Source organism: Gallinula chloropus (assembly GCF_964237585.1).
Source record: "Gallinula chloropus genome assembly, chromosome: 3".
Taxonomy (NCBI): Eukaryota; Metazoa; Chordata; class Aves; order Gruiformes; family Rallidae; genus Gallinula; species Gallinula chloropus.
In genome coordinates this window covers 42,393,785-42,416,724 of record NC_140087.1, presented here as the reverse complement: position 1 = coordinate 42,416,724, position 22,940 = coordinate 42,393,785, and the positions used below count along the sequence as shown (strand labels likewise).

At 49.4% G+C, this 22,940-nt stretch overlaps 1 protein-coding gene across 2 annotated transcripts in view; it reads right to left on the bottom strand.

The window, feature by feature from the left end:
• Nucleotides 1–7,839: 7,839 nt before the first annotated feature.
• SLC35F3 (solute carrier family 35 member F3) overlaps nucleotides 7,840–22,940 on the bottom strand; it is a gene marked incomplete at both ends in the record, with an annotated part of 174,873 nt that continues 159,772 nt past the window's right edge. For both annotated transcript variants that reach the window (XM_084261681.1, XM_084261682.1), the window contains 5 exons: nucleotides 7,840–8,084; nucleotides 9,202–9,291; nucleotides 10,755–10,947; nucleotides 12,980–13,105; nucleotides 17,915–18,134. In XM_084261681.1, coding sequence (XP_084117807.1) covers nucleotides 7,840–8,084; nucleotides 9,202–9,291; nucleotides 10,755–10,947; nucleotides 12,980–13,105; nucleotides 17,915–18,134 — 874 coding nt within the window. The remainder of the gene's footprint in view (nucleotides 8,085–9,201; nucleotides 9,292–10,754; nucleotides 10,948–12,979; nucleotides 13,106–17,914; nucleotides 18,135–22,940) is intronic.

The window sequence follows — 22,940 nt, the reverse complement described above, 5'->3', positions numbered from 1 at the left end:
TACAGCATTGCTTACCCCATATCTAATTGAAATTTGCCCAGCAGATCCTGGACTGGAAACCATAATGATTCTTTCTTTCGCTTTGGAAGCAATCAGCATGTTACAGGTATCCCTGGGACGAATAATGCAAGCACGCCTTGATGGGTACAGCTCTGTGCTTATCCCAAGAGCTCAATTAGTTTGTTTTTCTTGCATTGAAGGATTCTGATACATGATCCTCATCTGTAATAGATTTTCAGGGAACTGAGTGTAAAAAAAAAAAAGAGTTATTTAAGCAATATAGCCCTTTGCCTGACTATTAACTTTGCTGGAAATAATAACAAAACCTTGCCCAAGGTAGACTGACATTTTTTTCCATTGTAGAGAACCAAGCAGGTTTTTAATAAATAAGTTTAAAAATAGGTAGTTTGAGAGAACTATATGTGAAGGTTTTTCTCTTTCTTGCTTCTTAGATGTCATTAAGGATGCAACTCTGATTGCTTTGGTCTTACAGAGTTCCTTTCTATGCCTGGTGAAAGAAAATAATTAAACAACAGAAAAAAAGGAAACACTCACCATGATTAATTGTGCCTGCTTTCAGCATTAAAAAAGGGATAAATTAAGCAAAGAAACCCCCATGAACTGCAAACTAATCACTTCTTTCTGCTCCTCTTTGAAATGTTTTAACAGAGATTACTTAGATGGTTGAACATCAAGACTCTCTCTGGAGTAGATCTCCTGAGATCCTGTGTGACCAAATTTCAGGTGCTACCTTCATGTTGTTACTGGCTGAAGATCCTAGTGGGCTACTGTTGGCAGCAGTGTCAGCTCTGAAAGCCCAGTCTGCAAAGGCGAGTGGTAAAATGCTCTTTGTTCTGGTGGAGGAGCAGCATTTACACATCTTTATTCTTTAAAGTCTTCCTTACATTATTGTTTGTTAGGGTTCAGTGAGACTTAAGCTCCCTTTCAAGTAGGTGCTTCTTTAACAAGACAGGTACTTTTTGGTTTTGAAATAGCTTTTCAGAAATCTTTTTAAAACTAAATATCCTTCTTGAGGAATCAAGCTTCAGAGAAGACCACTGATTTTTTTTTTTTGAGCAATAGTTTTCTGAGCTTTGTAAGAGACTTGTTTAACAACTGGCAGACACCCAATAAATTCCATAGTTAATAATTAAGTTCATAATTCAGTAGCTGCTAATGCTAAACGACCCATGTTTGTAAAGAAAACTTCTTTCTCTTCATGTAAGTTTGTATTCAACACCAAACATTTGCAAATGAGGATCCGAAAGAGGCGTAACAGATTCTGAAAGCTTAAGGACTGTGTGCTGTGCTTCCTGTGGCCTTACACAAAAAAGCACTCATCTTTAGCATTTCCTAAAGAGTTCATGTTGAGTTTTATCGATTTCCTTTTAACAGTAACCTGGTTAAACTTCTTCAGAAAATTAACGTGAGCCAGCAGTGTGCTCTTGCAGCTCACAAGGCCAATGGTATCCTGGGCTCCATCAGAAGTAATTTACATTAATTGTAGGCACTTATTTTTAATGCCAATATCCCATTTTTGTTCAGTTGTTAGGAAGGGAGAAAACAGGAAAAGGAGTATTTTGGGAAAAGCAGGTGATGGTAAGGTGACATGACTGGCTAATTCTCATTCTTCTGTTGGGTCTTGATTAGCAGTTCTCCAGGCCCACCAAGGCTGAGGTGAGTTTGCTTTGCAGCAGTGTTGATGCTCAGCCTTTTGCAAGAAGCTAAATGGGAAACTGAGAACCTGCCTGTTGTATGAGCACAGTCCTGTTTTCAAGGCTGTGTAAATGGAATAAGAAAGCTCATCTTTGCAGTGTAATTTGGATGCCTTCAAATTTCTGCAGCATGTTATGTACTTAAAGCAAAGAAATGGTTCCTAGTTCTCCCTGAGACTGAACCACATCCTAAAATTCTTTACAAAACATTCAGCTGCATGCTTGCACCCAGGTATTGTACTTAAAATCCCTCAGCTGCACCGTTTACCTTGTGTTTTCTCTAAACATGCCCTGTGAAGCATAGGGGTACTGTACCAGATGGGATTGCTTACACATGCACAAAGGCAACATGGTTCTCAAACACGGTGGATGTTTGTTCCCAAGATCAATATCAATTTTCTTAGCAGCCAGCCTAGCAAACGACATGCCTTTACCAGATCCAGGGTAACACACTGAGAGAGATGGGTTTGTTTACAAGTCAGGAAGGCATTTAAAATGTGTAATTGGCCAAAAATCACAAGCAGAGTATTATGCAACTTGCTTTGCTTACTAGGCTGCAGTCATTAAAAATTTGGCAGCTTCAGAAGCCAGAAGGGTGGTGAGATTGATCTATTTCTGGGAAACAGCAAAGCTATGTTCACTGGTCCACAATGTATGCTTGTGGCCAGGAGGTTCTCATTTTGTAATGAGACAAATCCTGCTGCTTGGACCTCACTGGAAGCCAGCTTTTAGGATTCTTTTCAGAATCTTCAAAGAATTTTTTAAGCATCTGGGTCAGTCGTGGGCATGTGCAGAACCTGGAGTTTGGTGTAAATAATTTGCAGAAGTTAGCCAAGGCAAAGGAGAAGTCTCAGTTTCAGTAACCTTGTCCTTCCATGTTAAAAGGAGTCTGAAGGATGGATGACTTGCCTCTCTCTTGAGAGAATATAGAAGCACCACAATTACATTTGTGGAGAGTTTCTAATGAGGCTTCTTAGCAAAGGAATGGAGCTACTGTGGATCAAAAGAGAAGGTTTTCTTGTGGGCTAGTAGCAGGCAGGGAATGGAGAGCAGGAATAAATCACTGCAGTTCAAAAGTAGGGAGGTTTTCCAAAGGAGCTGTGCTGAGGCCAGTTGTCTTGTGTGTACTCATGATTGGTCAGAAAGCCCCAACATCTAGTGATCATATTTTTGTACTGATTTGGGAGAGTGAAGACTAAAGCTGAGCGAGGAGCTCTCCCTGCCCTGCGGCCTGGCAGCTGGTGCCATTCAGCATTAATAGACATGAGGTAATAGACATGGTGAAAAAAGTGGTGAGGGGCTCAAAATTAACTACTGCCACTCATCAGCAAGATTCTCACTTTCTGGTGTGTAACTGTTACAGCACAGAGTATCCACGTTAGTTCTCTTCCTTTGGGCAAAAGGTGCTCCGCAGGATGATTGTTGTCATTCCCAATCACTGCACCGATGGCTGTCTTAGGCAGATCCATCCTAGAACTGGAGGCAAACCTGGAGATGAAGAGCTGGAAAACACTTTTGACTTCTGAAAAGATTCAGTTCAGCAGCAGGATTAAAGAAATGTCTCTAGATCATTGCAGGGAAGTTGCATATAACAGGTTCTTAAATACCTGTTCTATGTGAGCTCCAGAGCCTCCCTTGTTTAAGCCTCCTCCTGAATTGTAACTCTCCTTGTCATTTTCACTCACCATTACTGAGAAGTTGGGTGCATCTTGGTGTATCTGTGGTGTGTATGGAGAAATACTGATGGCCACCATCTTTCAAATAATCTTGTGCATATATAAAGATCACTCTAACAAGAGTTTTAGGTAGAAGAGAGAAATATGAGGCTTATTATTTTCAAAAACTTAGTATGAGTTACTGGTCTTGCCCTTAATAATGTGATTTCCTCTTAAAAGTATTTCTAGGCTGCACGTGGGCATCTGTTAATTTGATTTCCTTCTGGCTTTCGCAAGATCTTACGGTTCCTTTTTTCCTTCTTTCCCTTTTTAATGTTCAGGACTTTTAGATAAGCTGCAGGTTATTATGGAAATGCCCTAGAACATGCCAGCTAAAGAAGAAAATCTATTTGCTTCTCTTAATAACGGTGAGCTAATTAAACACATCCATCAAAATCCATTACTGCTGGCAGTTTCTGCAAAGGCAGCTTGCACAAGGATTGGACTGTGAAGGAAGCTTCTCAGCCCTGGCCTTTGCCAAGAAGGAGAAGCTTAGGATTGGAGACCTTGAAGGACTCTGTCCTTTCTGCAGTACAAATCAGGGACATGAAGCCAAACTCCCCATAGTTTATGACTTCACATTGTTTCTTGAAACTTGAGTTGTATCATTGAGATGTAAACATCTTCCCCAGGAAGGTGTTTCCCAAAGGCATTTCTGTCCTGATCCCATTAGTAGCTCTTTGGAGCAGCTGCGTCGCTTCTGTTATTTCCCCATTGAAGAAACCCCCAGTCCCAGCCTGCTTCCTGAGTCTCTGTAGCCCCCTCATCCCAGCCTGTGTTCTGAGTCCATATAGCCCAGGTGAGTGACTGGCTACTGTTCCTAGAGCTTCTGAAGTGCTGGAGAGCTCTGACATGATTTTCAGTGGAGGGGTGTTTCGCTTGTGTTTCTCTTGTGCAGACTTGTCAGTTTATTTGGAATATGGTCCAGAGCTACACAAGTCTGTTCAGGCTTGTGTATCCACTGCACAGGGAAACCTCCACTTTCCTGTGGGTCTGCAGGCCTGTGGGTACAGTAGCAGAAAGGGGTTTGACCAGAAATGGTGTCTACCTGGTGATGTTACCTTTCCTATCAGTTGAGGATGCTGTCTGTATTAACCCTTACCAACTCAGTGCTGCTCTACCTGTGTTATGGAGCACTGTGGGGATCTGGGGTTGAGTGGCGCTTCCTTTAGCTTACCAGAGACGTTAGTTCAGCTCCAGAAGTTGGTCATCTGCACGTCCTGCTAGCCTGCCCCCAGCCCCCAAGACAGTAAAGCTACGTGTTGGTTTCAGTGTCTTCCGTTCATCTGTTGGGTGTTGTGGTTGGCTTTCTGTCTGTCATAGCTGTTCTCTGCAGACTGCTGGTGCAGACACAGCCATCCTGGACAGAACAGGGGAACATTTTAAAATGGGGCCAGCTGAGGAAAGGCTCCTGCAGCCGCTGCACTGGAAGTGTTGATAAAGGTAGCAGCAGGAGAGAAGGACAGACAGCAGGCTGAGGAGACAGAGGTGCAAGGCAGGGGGAGAACAGCCGTTCCGTCCTCGGATTCCTCACCGCGGTGTTGTGCAGCAGTGAAAGCTGGCAGCTGCACTGGGGTCTGGTGATGCCCTTTACTTTCCTGAAGCTTTTTACCACTTGATGTTTTAACAAGCCCTCAGGATCATTGCTGGTTTCCCCCTTTGCTGGAGGAGCCAAGATACTTTGTGAGGGCAAAGTTGGGGCAGAAAGCTGCCGATCCAGGTCAGCCCCTGGACAAGGGAGCACACCGCTGGCGGGCTGTGCTCTTGCAGAGGCAGGAGCCCCGCAGCGATGGCGCAGGAGACCAGTCTGGAAGACACCAGGCAGCAAGGTCTGATGCTGCAGGGACCTGCAGTTCTGCCTCAGGAGGAGGTCTGAGGCAGCTCGGGGTAGGCTGAATTTCTAATAAAGTGCTGTTTGAAATCCCAGCCCTCGCTTGTGCTTAGCCTGTTGTCAGGAAGGGTGAACCAACAGAGGGAATGCCGCTTGCATCTGGTGAATCAACATCATCTCACTGATGCTGCTGTCCACTCTGGTGTGTAAATTCCCCTGCAATCCGTACTGAATGATAACAAATCTGATGTTGGTTTTGTAATAAACACCTGTTAGCTGCAGGTCTTGAGGTGGCATTCAGAGCCTTTTGGATACCTACCAGAGCGCGTCAAACACACGGTAAAATGGAGCACAGAGAGGACAGAAGATTAGTGGGACTATGGAAAATGGAAGGACCGTTTGGACATTCTTCTCTGGCCTTGCCTCAGACAGGGTCCTTGGGGAAAGGTGTGGGCAGCTTCGAGGGTGACAAAACGATACGATCAAGGATAGAGTAAACTCTGAGCTGGGAGATTTGAGACCACGTCTGTGCTCACCATTCAAAACAGTTACTAGAGCTGTACCAGTGCTCCTGCCCTGTGCCATAACCTCCCCTGCTTCCCAAAGAAACAGGTGTATCAGGTCAGGTGTGTGACACTGGTTGGACAGTGGTTGAGAACAGCTTCACACTGGCTCAGATTTGTGTGTGTGTGTAATATCTGGTAGCAAGTCTTCAGTGTCTTTTGGTTGTGGAGAGAGATGTAGGGAGCAACATGCAGCCTTAGCTAGGACCTAATTATGAACAGACCCATGGCCTGCCCACAGCCCCTAAATGCCTGTTAGCACATGCATTTACAGTGGCTCACCAGTGGCTTCAAAGGAAGGTCAGCTTTACCTTTGGTCTGCTTCTGCTGGGCATGTGTGTCCTGACTGATGCCCAGTGACAGCCTTCCAGATGGAACTGTCCAGGAATTGTAAAGCTCCTCCTGCAGAGGAGAGACTGAAAGGCAGGTGCCTCGGTTGCTGCCTTGGTTGCTTCATTGCTCTCATCTCTCCCTTCCTATCGCCTTGGCCACACGCTCCCCGCAGTAAAACTGGAATGAAGGTGCAGTCAAGAGAGGGAAACAGACAGCACTGATCGAGGCTGAGTTTAAAATCTTTTATTATTTAGCTTTGCCAAACAGGTAATGGAATCTGAAGTTGATTTGCTAAAATGTTTTGAAGTGGATGCCACCCCTGCCTGAGACAAAGAGGGCCTCGGTGGCAGAAGGGACCCTTAGGCTATGGCAGCAGTTCAAAAGAACACTTTAATTTTGTATGCAACAATGTAAACTTCAAAAATAGTAAACTATAACCTTCCCCCCCCTTTTTTTTTTAAATTTTTTACATAGCATGTGATCTATCACAGATAGAAATTTAATGGCGAACCAAAATCGCGTAAGTAAACATCCTGGTGCTTACAAGGTTCATAAAAAGTGTTACATTTGATGTAAATATCTTACATTTTTAACTCTTAACACTCACAATTATGGAGTAAAAGCAACTGGCGATTCACCCCCTTAGTCTGTGCTCTCAGACTGTACATCAGCAACCACGCTCTTGCCAGCCCCGTGATTGTTTTCGGTTGGGTTGTCCCACACATGACCGAGACTTCCCCTTCCTCACACTGGTGTTAATCAAGCGCAGCTCCACACAGGGGTAAAACCTGTGCAAGTGAGAAGAGAACCAGGTCTCCTGTGCCCAAACATGCGGTCCCCTGGGCCCCGCATTCCCCACAGAAGCCACGGCGCATATAGGGGGGGGCACGTGCTGATGTCGGTGGGAATTTGGGGGTCCCCTGGGACCGCAAGCCTGAGCCGCGCCGTTGCACGTGCCTCGCGGCGGAACCTGGTTCTGCGTGGATAAAGACAAGAGTTCTGTAGAAGGCACTGGATTTCTCTTGCATGATTTTAAACGTGGACTACAGTCATGTGCAGAATAAGGAGATTTGGGCTCTAAACTGCTTTCTCTCTAGTGCTTTAGTGCAAGCATTTTTAGCGCTTGAATTTCCTCCTGGTTGCAGCGCAACGTGCGCTCATCTACAGAGAGTGATTTCCAAACCTCCTTCCTTCCACTCTTTCCCCCCACCCCATCCTCCTGTCCCCGAAAAGACTCCCTTTTGGTTCCTTGAAAACTTTCAGAGTACAGCTCTGGTCAAAAATAAACGTGTGATGTAGCATAGCATTTGTTTCTTTTAAATCACAGTGTGCAATGCATCATTCGGTACCTAATGCTCAAAATGTCTGCCCTGCTTGTCATGAAAATCATTCTTTAAAATAACCTATGCAAATATACTTTGACTATATGTTACATTCATTTAAAAAGAGAAGAGAGGTTCTTGGTTTGCAGGTTTTCTTTTCAGTGTACTACTTAAGTGAAAGGTCTGATGTGAAAAAAGTACAAGCAAACTGGACATGCCAAGACTCGATGCCTTAGATGGTGATCATATCAAAACTGTACAGGTATGTACACCGTGTTGGACAGGTGTGCTTCTTCCCAAGAAAAGACCTTTGCGTCATCATGTATCAGGGTAACCACAAAGTTTTGGTAAAAAGAGCATTTAATGAGCAAAGGATGACATGGAGGGGCGAGTTCTCCGGCTTTTGTTAGGCAGTCCTGAAGCAATGTCTCCATTCCCTTCGGGGACTTCTTCCTTCTTCCGGACTTTGAGACGTGTGAGGAGCTTTATCACCCAGACGTCCCACTCCTCTGGCAAGAGCAACAGGAGGAAGCCCAGGCCGATAATGATGATGGCGATTACTCGGACGCTGTTGAAGACAATTTCACTCGTGTAGTGATCGACAACTGTGTGGGACATTGAACGGGTGTTACTACGTGGGATAAAAGCATTCGGGCACTACCCCCTTCCCTCCCCCTCGCCTCCCCGGCTCCGAAGGCTGGCTGGGGGTAGGAGAACTTGGCTGTGGAGGAGATGGTGGTGGGGAGACTGCCAGTTCAGCACACAGCAGGGTACAGCTGCCAGCAGACCTGGCTTATGGACTCAGGATGCAAACAGGGGTGATGCCTGGAGCTGCAGCGGTTGTCTGCAGCAGCGTTACTGCCCTTTGCTCACCGCCAGCGCAGGAACTCACGCTGGGGTACGCAGAGAAAGGGGCCTTTCCCTTTCCCAGCGCAGCAGCTCTTTTCGTGCAGGCTTTCTTCTCAGCCTGCCAGCTCTGCTGACCAGAAACCCCAGCACACGCCCAGCTGCTGGGGTCACATCAAAGCCTGCCGGGGCGGCCCACAGTGCCTGGCTCTGTGTGCATGTGGGCAGCATACAAGGATGGGAGCTGCCACCCATCCGGCATGCTTGGTTTTAGGGACATGGTTTGGGAGAGGCAGCTCTGGTTTGGGAGAAGCGGCTCTGGTTTGGGCCAGGTCTGCCCCGGCACTGCTCTGCCCAGCCCTCTGGGGCTCTGCAGTGCCTTGGCTTTTCCTGGATTTCAGAAAACTGGCAGCCGTGCCCCGAGTGGGATTGTCCAGCGCTCTTGATAAACACCTGCATTATTATTTGTCCCGGCAAGCAGAATTATGAATATGCATTTGCTCTGAACTGCAAGCAATTTTATTTGTTTCAATTTAGCATTAAGCCTGCCTTGAAGAAATCACTAGGAATTGATTTCTACTTCATCCGTGAGGTTTTGTACCAGCCTGGAGACGGCTGAATTCAAATCTAGTTTGCTTTTCAACATGCTGGCTGCTTCGGACAGTAACTTAAAAAGCAGTTCTAGAGGTTATGAATATTGGTGTAATATTATACGATACATACTTAACACAAAGTATACATTTTTCATCGGTGTTAAGTCTTTGAGAGAAGATGCAAAGCATGTTTAATAAAGCTGTTTGCTTTTATCCCTGTTGCGTATTTGAAAGGCCAAGGACTTAATGTATTCATTGAGATGCAGAAGGCAGAAAGTCTTACCTGCGTTCACCGGGACACTCAGTACAATTCCAAGAGAAATCAAGGTGGGGTACGTAATAGCAATCCCAAAATTTAGTAGAATATTGAATGCTGAAAAAGGAAAGAAAAACACCTCTTACTCCAATGAAACTGGGCAGAGAGAATGTCTCTCGAAACATACGTGCTTTATTTATTACTCCCCCTGTAAACATACAGAAAGCATATTAACTTGTGTTGTTATTCCCAGAAGATGCCTGTGGAGAGAGGTCTGCTGCCATGTGTCTGTCCACCTGAGGCATTGCTGTTCCCTGGATATTATATCTACATCACACTGGAGTCCAGTGGCAGGATCAGAGTGAAGTTTGGGCACAGCCTGTGTAACACACAGCCATCCCCACTCCATACCAAGCCACTTTGCCCTGCCAAAGGACTAAGAATGCTTCACCAGGGAGGTTTCAGCTGAAGAGTTGCTTCTGTCTGGGTGCTTTTCCTGTAGAAAAGCTGCCTCCAGCTGCAGGTGGAAGATGCTGCAGATCTAACCCTCTTCATGACTGGGACTTGCTAAATATAATTTCATACAAAGAAATTACAGTATTATGATAATAGCATTACAAGTGAGTCATAATATCGCTCCATTGCAATGCCACGCACTGTCCATGGAGTGTCCTATGACAGATTAGTAATGGCTTTGGACCAAATTCACCCTTCTTTAGGGTGATTAACTTTAGCAAAGTCAGGAGAGCTGTGCCGGTTCTGAGCGTGTCAGGAGCTGGGGCGCTGCCTGTTCCCTGGTAGTACCTACCCCTTGTGTGGCCCAGCCATCACTTGCCTAGTTCTGCACTGCTTGCTTACAGGAAAATTCCACGGAGGCCACTGATAGGTAGACTGGAGGTACTTCTAGAGTAGCGTTGTGATTGTTCAGGTTTAAAGGAGCGGGGACTCAGGACAAGGATGGAGAAGGGCTATTTCCAGTAGAAATGAATATTTTTAGGAGATGTGATGCCTTCATCGGGTTTAGGGACCAACTGTGGCAGCACAGTTGTCACATCTAGTTTAACAAGGAACAGCATCAAGTTTCTGATGGCCATAAAACTAGCTTGGATCTGGTTCCCTTGCTGGCACAGCAGTGGCAGCAGAGGAGGGGAGTGCCACCCACCAAATTCCCTGCCTTTTAGGAATACCAATTTGCTATTACTGAAGCCAGCAGAGGCACCAGAGGCTGACCTTGACAGTCACGGCTTAACCTGCTTGCTCAGGAAATGGTGGTGAGCACAAGGTAGTGTTCTGCCTGTCACAGCCTGGGCAAGCATCACTTGTCTCTGCGAAGCAGAATTCACAAGCAGGAGTTAGGATGAGCTTTACAATTTAGTCCCACAGCACCACACTATTTGGGCAAGAGCAGGGTGTACATTGCCTCCTGGGAAGGGGCCCTCTGCATGATTTCTCAAGCTAATAATCAGGTTGAGAAGGAAGGAAAGCGGCTTCAGTAGTCAGAGCTCTACAGCATCCACCAGCAGACGGTTTCTGGCACCCTCGTCCACTTCGAGCAGTGCAAGAGCCCCTCATGTACTCACTCAATAAGAGAATCGAAAAGCCACAGAGGTTTCCCCAAGGAACGACGTCAAAAGAGCTCCAGTACTCCACTTTGGTAAAATAAAGGATGACAGGAATACAGGTAACGAAGAGGACGTTGAAGACAGCTAACACGGAGAGGAATAAGGCAGCTTCTCCAAATTTAGCACTGCCCAAAAGAAGTTTGAATAAAACCTACAAGAGGAAAACACATGAGTTTAAACTCCCGTGCACCGCTCCTCTGGAGGGCTGGTGTCCTGGCTCCAGTGGCTCCCGGTGTGCTGGCCCACGGCCAGTGCTTGAGGGGAGAGGCTGGCTGCCGAGCAGTGTCAGCCCACACCTACGCAGTGATGCTTGCTGGACACTCGCGATGGCTGCATGTGAAGCTGCGGAGTGCATGGCTGTCCCTGCCTCCCAGCACACCCTCCCTTCTCCTGGGAACTCGTCCCCAGAAGGCAGATAGTGCAGCAGCAGCCCCATGGCCCCCACACATCCCCCCACACCCTAGAGTCCAGAAGCAGGCCTGACTAATGAGACTGTGGGGAGGGACTGAAAAGCTTTGGCTTGCTAGTGGGAGAGGGAATAAAGAGAAGAGAGAGCAAGGGAGGGATTCTGGCTTACTGCTTTGTGCTGGGATGCCAGGCCCTGTTGCCAGTGTCTGACATCTTTTTCCCTGTGCCTAACTGGAGCTCTGCAAACAAGTCTGCAGGGCTGCTGTGGTCAGGCTGCTGCCCACTCCCACCACCTCGAAGGCATCGCTGGCAGTGTAGCTGCGCTGCCGCTCTGAATAGTGAAGCAAAGTGTCCTGAAAGCCACGTACTCCTCATCTGCTACCGGAGGACAGTGTGTTCCCCCTGGCAGGGAGAGGAGCTGGCACAGGCACACTCAAGTGTGTCTAGGGGAGGAGGACAGGTTGAGATGGCTCTGCTGCACGGGGCACAGCTTGTCAGCCTGCAGATCTGCCTGCCCCTTCGGCACACACAATTCATGGAAACTGAGCCAGGCTGCAGAAAGCAAGAGCAGAAAGGCAGCAGTAGCAGTGGGAGAGTGGCTTTCCTTGCACAAGAAACTGCACAGCTCCATCTGTCCTCGTTCGTGTGCGAGGTGTGCTGCTGAGTAACACCCTCCTGGCCGTGCCACCATCACCTCCATGGTTCATGGGCTCTGGCAGAGTAGCCCTGAGACACCCATCCCTGCAAGGAGCAGCAGCACAGTGGGAGGGGGGATGGACCTGTGCTCTAGCCTTGAATAACCCTGCCTGTCTGCAGATTACTCTGGAGCCATAGCATTCCCTCAGGTCTGGAAGGGCACCTCTCTGGTCTTTCCAGGCAATGCTCTTTCAGAGAAAAGAGCTGCGTGAAACCTCATGACCTCCCTCATGTAAGCCATGAGCTGATGTGAAAAAGCAAGCCATGAGTGTTGCAGCACAGCCCTGAGGGACACGGGCAGAGGCTTCTCGTTTGGCGCGTCTCCCTGGATCGTGCGTGTTAAGGCCGCAGAGCTGGCATGAACAATATGTGCTGGAGGACTGCTACACTGCAATTCATCAGACCAGACTGAGATGTCTACATGATGGAGCAGGGTGGGTGAATTACACCCTGAAAGTGCTTATTCCTCTGTGTGGGTTGAGACTGAGCGCCGGGAACAGCACAGAGGCAGATGCACAGAGTTGTCTCTGGCCAAATGAAATGGCTCTGTGCGCGACAGTGAAGGCTGCATGTCACCTTGTGCTTAGTGCAGCTTACTCAGCTGGGCAGGGTGAGACCTTGAGCCAGAGGCACATGCTTTGGATTTTAAGCACATGGTTATTTTTGTGATACCTTAAGCCCAACATAGGCTATGTATGCCACTGAAGGAGGACTGGTGAGGGGACGTAACACAGTGACTTGAAAAAGAAGCTAAATCGATGCAGGGAATGATTAAATCTAGCACCTCTGGAAAAGCAGCCTCATTTTTCAAGACTGTGGGACATCTTTAAGTCCCCCTATGGGCACTGGAGAAGACTTTCTTCCCAGGAAGAAGTTTTTATCCTACACAAGGGCAGGCATCAAAGCAAGTGACTACCTGAATGCAGTGCTGCAGAGTTAGTGTGTTTATGGCAGAGCCCCTCACAGAAGGGCCCGTGGCACTGAGCTGCATGAAGGTTTGCCAGGGACACAGGAGCAGTTAGAGTGCGTGATGGGGGTGACTGGTGTCCTCCTGGGTGTGAAGACTCGGATGTGCTTACCTTGTAGAGAGCAGACATTGAGGCAGAGCCCACCACCAGGGCAATCCCAATAACGGAGTGGCTGTGAAACCCATCAGCGTACGTCATCATAACTATCCCTGCAATAGCAAATATAGCAGCCACGATCTGGTTGGAGACAAAGAAAGAAAGCAAGTGTTACTTCTGCATCATCTGCTCTATGAAGATAAACGAGTAGCAAGTACCCACAGAGCTGATGTGCCTCCCCTGTGGCATCCCTGGCTGCAGAGAAGCTGCAGACAGGGCTGTGAAGGAGCGGGTGCCTCAAAAGATGTGTGGCAGGCCAGACCGCAGTGCCCCGTGTCTCGGACCGAGCCCAAGGGGGGATTCCATCTCTGCCATGGAGCCTCCCCACCAGCCAGTGCCCGCAGCCTGTGCCTGACAGCAATGCACAAGGAATAACTCCCTGGTGCTCACAGGAAAAGCTCTGAGTCCTGAGGAGGTTTTGAAGGGAAAAAGGGTTTTGAAATGGACCCCATGCAGCTACTTTCCAGTTCAGATGTGTCATTTGAGAGAGCAGAGGGGGCCTCAGTCACCAGCCAGGCCTGCAGCAATGCCTGTGGGGGAGCTGTCCCAAGGGAGGTAGCATTCATGAAGGAAAGGGGCAGGCTGCCCCTGATTCAGCAGGGTCAGCAAGAGACCCCCTCCCTGCCTTCTCTGCAACTGTCTGCCAGATGCTGCAAGCCTCCTGTGGTGGTAATTCTGGGGTGAAAAGCGCTTTCTGCACACTCCATGCTTCTTGGCTCTGCAGTGGGGTGACGGATGCCCTGCCTGGACCACATCCCCTTTGGCCGGACAGTCAGCTGCATCAGTAATGCTTCCTAGATGGCTGGGATCAATGAGTTTGTTTTGACCTGGTGAGCCCAGTGCAAGCTGCAAAGGCTGAGTGTGCACCCTGCAGATTTAGAGAGGTGCAGATACAGTATCTTGGCTTGCAGCCTTCTTGGCATCAGATCTCTACATGCATGGCTGTGGTGCATCATTTCTAAAGCAAAGCTTGGTGGTGTAACTGGGATGGTGTGTAGCCCTGCACAGGCTTCTTTTTAAGGCAAGAGGCGAAAAAAACCCAATGCATGGCTCTATAGCAACATAGGGCTATTTCAGACAGGCAAGATGGAAGGAGCTCAGCAAGCACAGCACTTCTCTCATCTCAGTTTGCTGGTGCCTATCAAATAAAAATCCAGACACTCCATGGGTTCAGAGGCACAACAAAGATGGTCATTGAATGAGATTAGCATGGGGCAGGTGTAAAATGATTAAAAAAGAGATTTGTCTTCACCCAACATATAATTCAGCCAAGGAAATCTCTGCTGTTGCACGCTGTGGATGTGAAATTTTTACAAGGATAGACTCGTGGAAGAAAAAAATCCACTGAGGACTATTAACTGTAGGAACATTGCTTCCATCTCAGGAAGTCCTTTAGCCTCAAATGGCTGGAGGCTGCAAAGTCTCATGAGAAGATATCATTATAGGCTTTTCCTGTTTAGACCTTTTTTTCTAGATGTCCACTACTGGCAGCTGCTGGAGCCATGCTCCTGGGGTAGAAGCTCCTTTGCTCTGACTCAGTACAGCCCTTTGTAGAGCTGCAGGCTGCATGGCTAGGGCTTATCTAAAACAAGGGCAACTCCAGTCCTTCAACATCCCCTGTGCCATAGACCAGGTGACAGAGAAAGGAGTGGTGGTAGACGCAGCGTTTCCCATAGCATCTGCTGCAGACCTGGCTGTCTCCTGGCTGAGACGCAGGGGGCCTGTCCTGCCTTCACTGGACAGCCATGGGGAGACTGCAGCCACGTGTCAGGTACCTCCATGGGCCCGAGCCTCCGCTGCTGCCTGCAACTCCACTGCAGTGGAAACTTGGAGGGTGCATCTATGAACTGCAGAATAAAAAGCATCCATTTGTGCTTTTAAGGTGAAGGGCTGGCTGACTTCGGAGCACCTCCCAGGGCGCTGGGTGTCTGCCTCGTTGGAAAGGAAGACTACGATTTGGGATTGGATTGGTATATTTATTTCCCAGTCCTGCTGGCAGGCGTGCCTGTCTATGCACTGCATACACAAGAGGTACTCGCAAGCGGCGGTTCTCTTGAATTCGGAGTTGGTTTATTTGCTGTAGCCGGGAAGGAAACTCCGAAGTCCAAGATCAAAGCAACTAAATGCCATCTGCAAACAGCTTTGCTGGGGCAGAAGTCTTTGCCTGCCTCTTCTGTCAAGCATGTCACGAGTGTCAGAGGAGCCCTGGCTTCACCTGCCGACATGCCAGGTGTGCCTCGGGACACCTTTCTGCCTGCCTGCCACACATGTCCTTAGCAGCAGCAACAGGCTGCTCACACCGCACCAGGCCAGGGCTGCCGGCCTGCCAAGGCCTCGGCACTGCCGGGCTTGCAGAGGCAACGCCACGGGCACTCACAGCTCCGTTCCACATGCGTCTTCTCTGAAAGCTTGTGCTTGTGCTGCAGCTGGATGTGGTGTGCTCTGGGCACAGGGAGGACAAAGCGGGAGAAGCGTGATGTCATTGTGGGAGATGTAGGCACTCAGAAGCACCTTAGCAGCGAGGATAGGTTTTTGTAGCGTGTACGTTTCGTTTCCAGCCAAATTACGATTTAGGTGCTCATATAGCCAGTAGTTGCACTCCTGAAGGCCAAGTAGGATCTTGCACATGCTTAAAGCCCATGGAGCGGCTGCCTTTCTCCCCTGGACTGTCCTTCAGTGGGTGTGAGCAGGGATAGCCCTATGCGGGCAGATCTTCGCTGTGGCACTATGCACCCTGCTGTGCTGGCATGAGGATGAGGATGGAGAGGGAGTGTGGGAAGGCTCATCTGCCAAATACCCTCTCCAAGGCTGGTTCTAATGGGGTCAGCAGCTCTGACACAGTGTGGACTACGAGCTTTGGGGCTCTGCTGTGTGCCACCTTGCAGTCTCTGAGTCGCTCCTGAACAAACTCTGGCAGCTGTCCCTCTTCCTAGTCGCTAGTCCCAGGAAGAGGGCTTTGTTTTGGGTTCATTCCAAGGCTACCCCCAGCACACCAGGCAGCATACCCTTACTGCCTGCTGCTTTTCACATGGGCTGTACAAAAAAGGGAGGAAAAAGGGAATAGAACACATTTCTTCTCCTGTCAGTCCCTTCCCCCTGTGCCCAGGCCCTTTGCTGGCCTGTCAGCAGGGGATGCAAATCAGGATTAGTCCCTCAGTGCCAGTCGCCTGCCATGGCACAAGACCTGGCCTGGCTGGGAAGCTGCTGGAGAGCCCCTGACTACCCTGACTCTTCATGCATGGTCGTGCACCCTGGAGAGCACAAGAACCATCTCCGCTCTGGCATATGCCTGCCTGCATACATGTCCCTACACACAGGTCTGATTCTTTCTCCCCAGACCTCAGCCATGAGCAGTGCTGAGAGACAGCACGCATAGATCAAGGAACACGCTGCGTGTGCAGGAGAGCAGCGGTCAGCCCTCTGCACGCCTCCTCTCCTGGCATCCCACCAACACTGCAGTTGACAATGCCACAGGACAGCTGAAGACAGCAAAAAGTATCACAGAATCACAGAATCGTTGGGGGTGGAAGGGACCTCGAGAGAACATCAGGTCCAACCTCCCAGATATCCTGGTTTTGGTTGGGTTTTTTTTTACTTTTTTCAAAATGTCCAGCACGTCCAGCTAGGATAACAGTGACACTTCCATGCTTCCAGGATCATTTCGGGCTACCCTTGTTTCTACACTCAGAAAGCTCCATTAATTTGTTTTCAGGGTACAGCTACCTGGGCAGGCGGGTGGGCAAATGCAGACACCAGCTGGCCAGGTTGGGCTTTTGGCAGGTACATTTTGCAATGATTCCCAGAGCAGTGTCTTGGCTGCCACCACAGCAAGGCTAGCCAAGCTCCCCTGCCAGAGAGAAGCACTTCCCAAAAAGTTAACTCTCAGTTGCTCCGTGCAGTGAGGGCTAGCAACCTCTTCTGAGCATGGAAAGCTCTGCCCAGGTGGGTGAGCAAGGAGCTCCTCAAAGGGTGGGCAGAAAATAAGTATGGTGCCCAGTCTTGCTGTTAATATTGGTAAGCACCTGCCGGTGCAGGGAGGCAGGAGTGGCCCACTGATGCCTTTACCTTGTAGTTTGGCCATGGCAGGACCACCTTGGCCCCAGGGCAGTGGGTTATCCACCCGTCCAGAGGACCAGAGAATGCCATGTGCTGAGGGCTCCCCATGGAGCAGACGCTCTCATGGGGTGTAGGACTAAGGGAGTAAGGAAACATTTGAGCTGTCATCAGTAGAGCAGACCCAGGGGAGTGAGCCCACTGCCCCGCTGCTTGCCATGCTGCCTGGCCCTGTGTCTGGAACTGCCAGCCAGGCACAAGTCCCGATCCTCCACCAGTGACGTATGCACATGCTTCGGCTGTGGGTGGGCAAGGGTAGCCCAGCTCTCCTCTCTGCAGCTGCTGCAGGCTTAGATGTGTGTGAAGAATAACTGTGTTGCCCTGCCAGCCTGCTGTTGTGTGTAAGAAAGGCGAGGATCCCATTAAATACACAGGCTGGGACCAGAAACACATCATGTGCAGCCAGGGCTTGCAAGAACGCGCAGTTAGAAACAACTAGGTTTGGTGCCCAGCCTGGGGACTGTCACTCAGGAGGGACAGGCAAAGACTGATGCATGTCCACAGCAACATGGAGATAGCAGCTACTCCTCATGCCACACCCTGGGGCAGGTTACCTCTTCTCTGAAGGAAAACGTGCTGGGGGTCACGGGTGCTCCGGGAGCTCGCAGGCACCTGGGCAGGCTGCAGGGAAGGATGCGTCCCCACTCTGCAAGGATTTCTGTGCCCACTCGGCCATCTGTATGGAGTGCTGCCCCACTCAGCTGGAAGGAGGAAATGGGGAAAGGAAAGGCGGGAGGGCAAGGGGAAGAAGGGAGACAGAGATAAGGAGTCACTTACCCTCACTCCCATGAACCTGTCCCTCAGAACGATCCATGAAAGCAAGAACACGAAAGCTTTGTTGCAGCAGAACAACACGGAGACATCCGTAGTGTTTATTTTCTTTATTGCATGTAAGTAAAGGTAGTTTGTGAGTGTCCAAAGAACACCAAAGGGTGCTGCCTTGGTAAAAAATACCTTCAAAGTCAAGCCATTGTCTCCAAAAAATCGGCAGCACTCCCTAAAACAAGAAGAGAAAGGCAGTGTTATTACAAAATCCAGTCATAGTTGTCAGCAAATATACAGGTTTCTTTTCTTTGTTGTTCATTTTCCTTTTGGGAAAGAGAGGCACACACCTTAAAGAAGAGAAGAAAGAAAAGGTTTAGGCATGTGGTGGGGGTGACCTTGTCTGGAGGCCAGGTGCCCACCTGAGTGGCTCCATCATTTCCCTCCTCAGCTGGGCAGGACAGGGAAAACACAATGGAAGGCTCATGACTCATCCATTACTGTCATAGGCAAAACGGACTCAAATTGCCAATCAAACTAGAGTAGGGTAATGAGAAATCAGAAGTAAATCTTAAAACACCTCTTCCCACCACTCCATTCTTTCTGGGCTCAACTTTGCTCCCAGTTTCTCTCCTTCCTCCCCTCCAGCTTATATATATATTTATATTTTTATATACATATATAAAGCACCTATCACCGTATTGATAAACATTCTGTAGAACCACTCTGATGGCAGAGGTAAGAACAGGAAAGGGATAGGGAATGGGAGTTGTGGTCAGTTCACCACATGTCGTCTCTGTTGCTCTTTCTTCCTCAGGGGGAAGTCTCATGAGAGCCTGGTTTGGAGGTTTTCCATCCTAGGAATGGGAGCTGGCTGAAGCTCCTTAGGAGCAGCAGGGACAAGGTGCTAAGGAGGGACTTTTTCACTGTGAGGGTGATGGAGCACTGGAACAGTCTGCCCAGAGAGGTTGTGGAGTCTCCTTCTCTGGAGACATTCAAAACCCATCAGGATACATTTCTGTGTGATTTAGTCTAGATGATCCTGCTCTGGCAGGGGGGTTGGACTAGATGATCTTTCGAGGTCCCTTGCAACTCCTAACGTCCTGTGAGTCTGTGATTCTGTCTAGCAGTTGCCCACTGGGGTGAGGGTGTGCAACAGGGCACAGCATGGTGGCATCCCGGGATGTGCCGGGTCAGTTGGTGCGGCAGCACAGGACAGGGGAGTCAGGAGCTCGAAGGCACAGTGAGGGCTGGGGATGCTGTGGATCCCCAAGCAGGAGGTAGCCAGCGCAGGTACAGGGTGCTTGAGAACACCTGCTTAAGCCTGACTGAAGGAAAGGGAAAAAGACTAGGAAAAGCTCAGAAGAGGAGGTGAGGGGTGAGTCATAGCCTGAGTGCCCCAGGAACCATAGGCAGTGGTGGGAAAAGAGGAGAGGCGGTGATGGGTGCAGCCGGGCCCTGCTGGCATGGCTCTGGGGAGGCAGCAAGTTGCAGGGCTCACCTCTGTGGAGGTGCCGCAGGGGGAAGCCCTCCCGAAACACTCTTCTGCTGGGGAGCAGACCTGGAACCCGGCAGCTGAGCTGCCTACACAGAAATTCAGTAGCCAAAAAAGCAGCACAGAGGCCTGCACGGCGCAGGGAGCAGCCTGGCAGAGGGATCAGCGGGCCGAAGGGTGCAGGCAGCAGTCAGCGGTAGGGCTGTGGCCTGTGCTGGTTTGGCTTGCTATCAAACCTCCAAACCCCTGAGGCCCTGAAGTACTTTAATGAGGAGCTTTGACAAAATTTGAGCAAAATTAAATTTTCCTCTGCCAATGAATGCCCAACAGGCTTTCACTCCTGCCTGGAATGTCAAGCTGTTTGTTTCCTGAGACTGAGAATGTCAGGCTTATTATTTGCAATCTGGTCAAAGTATGATTTTGATCCACTTTCCCAGAAGTTGGGGCTCTATCAGGTGATTGCCTAAACAAACCAATCCACGCTCTGATCCTCTACAGTAGATTTCCCCCATCACTAGGTCTATGCCTGTCTATTCCCCCTCTGCTCCAGCAGATAGAAGGCTGCAGGGTAGAGCAAAAGCATTTTTTGTGTTAGTTGGGTTTTCTCGCCTGCCAGTCTCTTGCATGGGGTTATGGCTGCACAGAACTTGCTCATCTTTTGTGTAGAACTTGGCCCATATCTAGATGGGATGAACCTGAGCTTTGGCTGCTGTACACGGACATTTTTATCTGAGCTGCTGGTTCTTCCATGTGTGACTCAGTGTTACACATCAGTGTCCCTTGTCCTGTATAAAATTATCTGCTGGCAGCAGCCTACTCCCTGCCAAACCTCCTAACTGCATCTCCATATCAGTAAAAGAGTCTGCACCCTCTGGACCACAAACCATGTCCTGACATCTACCTGCCGGCACCATGCAGGGATATGGACAACACCAACAGACTCTGCCTGTGCTCAGTGCATGGCCTGGATCCACTTTCCCCTTTCACAAATGCGATACACACTTCAAATCTGGTCTTCACCCCTGCAAAGCTCTGTCTCCTCCAGCCACTTGCCACAGGGGATGCAGGGACTGCATGGGGCTGCAGAGAGACACATCGAAAAATCCAGTCCTGAACTTCCATAGACGTTTAAACCCCCTTCCCAAGACACCAGGGAGGGTTTGCCTGCCAGGGTGTCACAGGCAGGCAGTCTAATGCTCTGAAGACAAAAAATGTAGGCACGCTTTAAATTAAAGGCCATTAAGTAACATGAGAGGGACAGGAATGCTGTCGCCAAACCGAAGGACTAAAATGGAATTTGTGTTGCGATTCATTCTAGGGAAAAAAAAGTTCCTCCTGTCAACAAATCTGTTGCCCACATAGAGAATCGGGTGTCACTATTTCATATTTCACATGCAGTAGAAACATGTGCTTTGTTTGGCAGATACTGCTGGATCCATATGACAGCACAGCCTGGCACTCACCCCCATCCCTGAAGCCCCCAGTGTAGTGCTGCGATGCCCCGAAGGACAGCCTTGTCCTGGCACGGATCAGGTCCATGAGCTGCATCTCCCCCTTTGGGAGTCTCTCTCACTGGTCTATACAATCAAGCTTCCTTTCAGCTGTTCTGAATGGTTTCATCAAATCTGAATGGCTTCTTGTAGGCTGGCTCCAGCTTCCAAAGGAGACCTCCTTATGGCAGAGGTTTCCACACCCAGCATGGGGTTGTGAGGGAGCCAAGGACACCTGGGGCTGCGGGGGATGTTACCAGACGTGCACCCATGTGCACATCGAATGTCATTGTCCAAAGCAGGTGCACTACTGAACCGTGGGCTGTTTGTGGGGGTAGCAGATGGGTTAGATGGCTTTCTTGGACCTGGCATCTTCGGTGAAGTCAGAAGAACATTAGGGGAAATGTGGTATCTCTTGTGTGCCAGGATGACTATATACTGTACAGTATCCCCCTCACAATTAATTGTCTCCCTGGGTTTGCTCCTGCTTATCCAGGAAACTGATTTTTCCTTGGTGCCATATAACACAGCTTGTGAAGCCATACCTGGGAGCATCTGACGAAGAGAGTTGTCAGTGAGTAACAAGAGATAAATAGTTACGGGAAGCAAGACAGGACTGTGATACAACCTGCACCGTGATCCCAAAACAGTTGGGAGATGAAATGACTCCAGAAAAACCAACCTTCGACTTCAAATATTTTGACAGAACATTTTGGGCACAGTTGCTCCTGCTGTCCACTAATGTCAGCTGTGCCCACAAGGGCACGTTGTACTCAACGAGTACCCTGATGTTTTATGGATACTCTTTGGTAAGAGCAGAGCTCGTGTCCTGCAGCGTTTCAGGCGTGTCTGACTGTGCCAGCCTGCCTGTGAATATTTTAACGATCTCATCTGCTAACGAAAATGTTACTTTTGAAGAAAGAAAAAAGACAGCCTACCCGGAGGGCAGTCTGAGAGCATTTAGTGCCCTTCAGACCTTCCTGTAAGGCCTGACCTCAAGTTTCCTGAAGCCATGGGACAGATGGGGAGCTGGGGCTGATCCCTTGAGGTTCTACAGGACAGACTCTTGCAGGTCTACCTGCCTGGGGCAGGACATGGAGGGAGTCCTCTGCTCTCACCAGCACAAGGTGGCTGCCTCCAGGTCAGTGGGGAGATGGTGCTGGGTATCTCCTCCTGGGACAAGCGTGCAGTGGTGATAGAAGAGCTGTTGATGAAGCACATGTCTCTAAGTGGGAGATCTCTGGTGGGAGACCACCAGCCCCCTCCAGATTTGCTTGTCTGGGCTAGCAGCCAAGCTTTCTTATTTCCATATGCCTGGGAGCTGCAGACTCTTCTCTTTCTTGGGTTCATTTCTGAGACTAAACCCACGCTGTTTGCTAACGTGGGCAGAGGTGCCAGAGGTGTGCTTTTGCAAAGAAAGCAAGCACGGATCCTGTGAACAGGTACTCCCCTCGGCTCCTGGCGCTTGCCCTCAGAGCAAGTTTCCCAGCAAGCAGAGCTAAGCAGGACTGCTGTGGTGTGCACACAACCCACCCACGATGGTCATGGTCCTCTGCCAGCTCCCTCTCCCTGCTCGCAGAGAGAGCTGCCTTTGCTGACCACCTCAGGAGGCACCACAGCTCAGGGAGATGCTACTGCTGCTCCTCTTCTTTAGCTCTAAAAGGGACCCCAGGGTGAGAAGCACAGACACGGGCATCTCCAGTGCATGACTGGAATGAGAAATCCCACCCACTGTGTAAGAAGATAAATTGTCATCAAAGACTGACCAAACCAACTCCTGCCTGCATTACCAGAAATCATGTGCTGGCCGGTCTCACCTACCACCTCAACCTGAAAGCTGCCTTGCTGCTGTCTTGCTGACACTGTTCTGTCTGCTGGGCTCACCCTGCCTTGCCCACAGAGCAGTGGGACTTTGGGTGCAAACTACAGCCAGAGAGGCAATAGGGAAATGCTGATGCAAAGCTCAAGTGCGCCCTAGCCCCGTGCATCTCTGGATCACACCGAGGGGCTCCTGGCCTGGAAGCCCCCCTGCATATGTGCTGCAAAGCTACTTGGC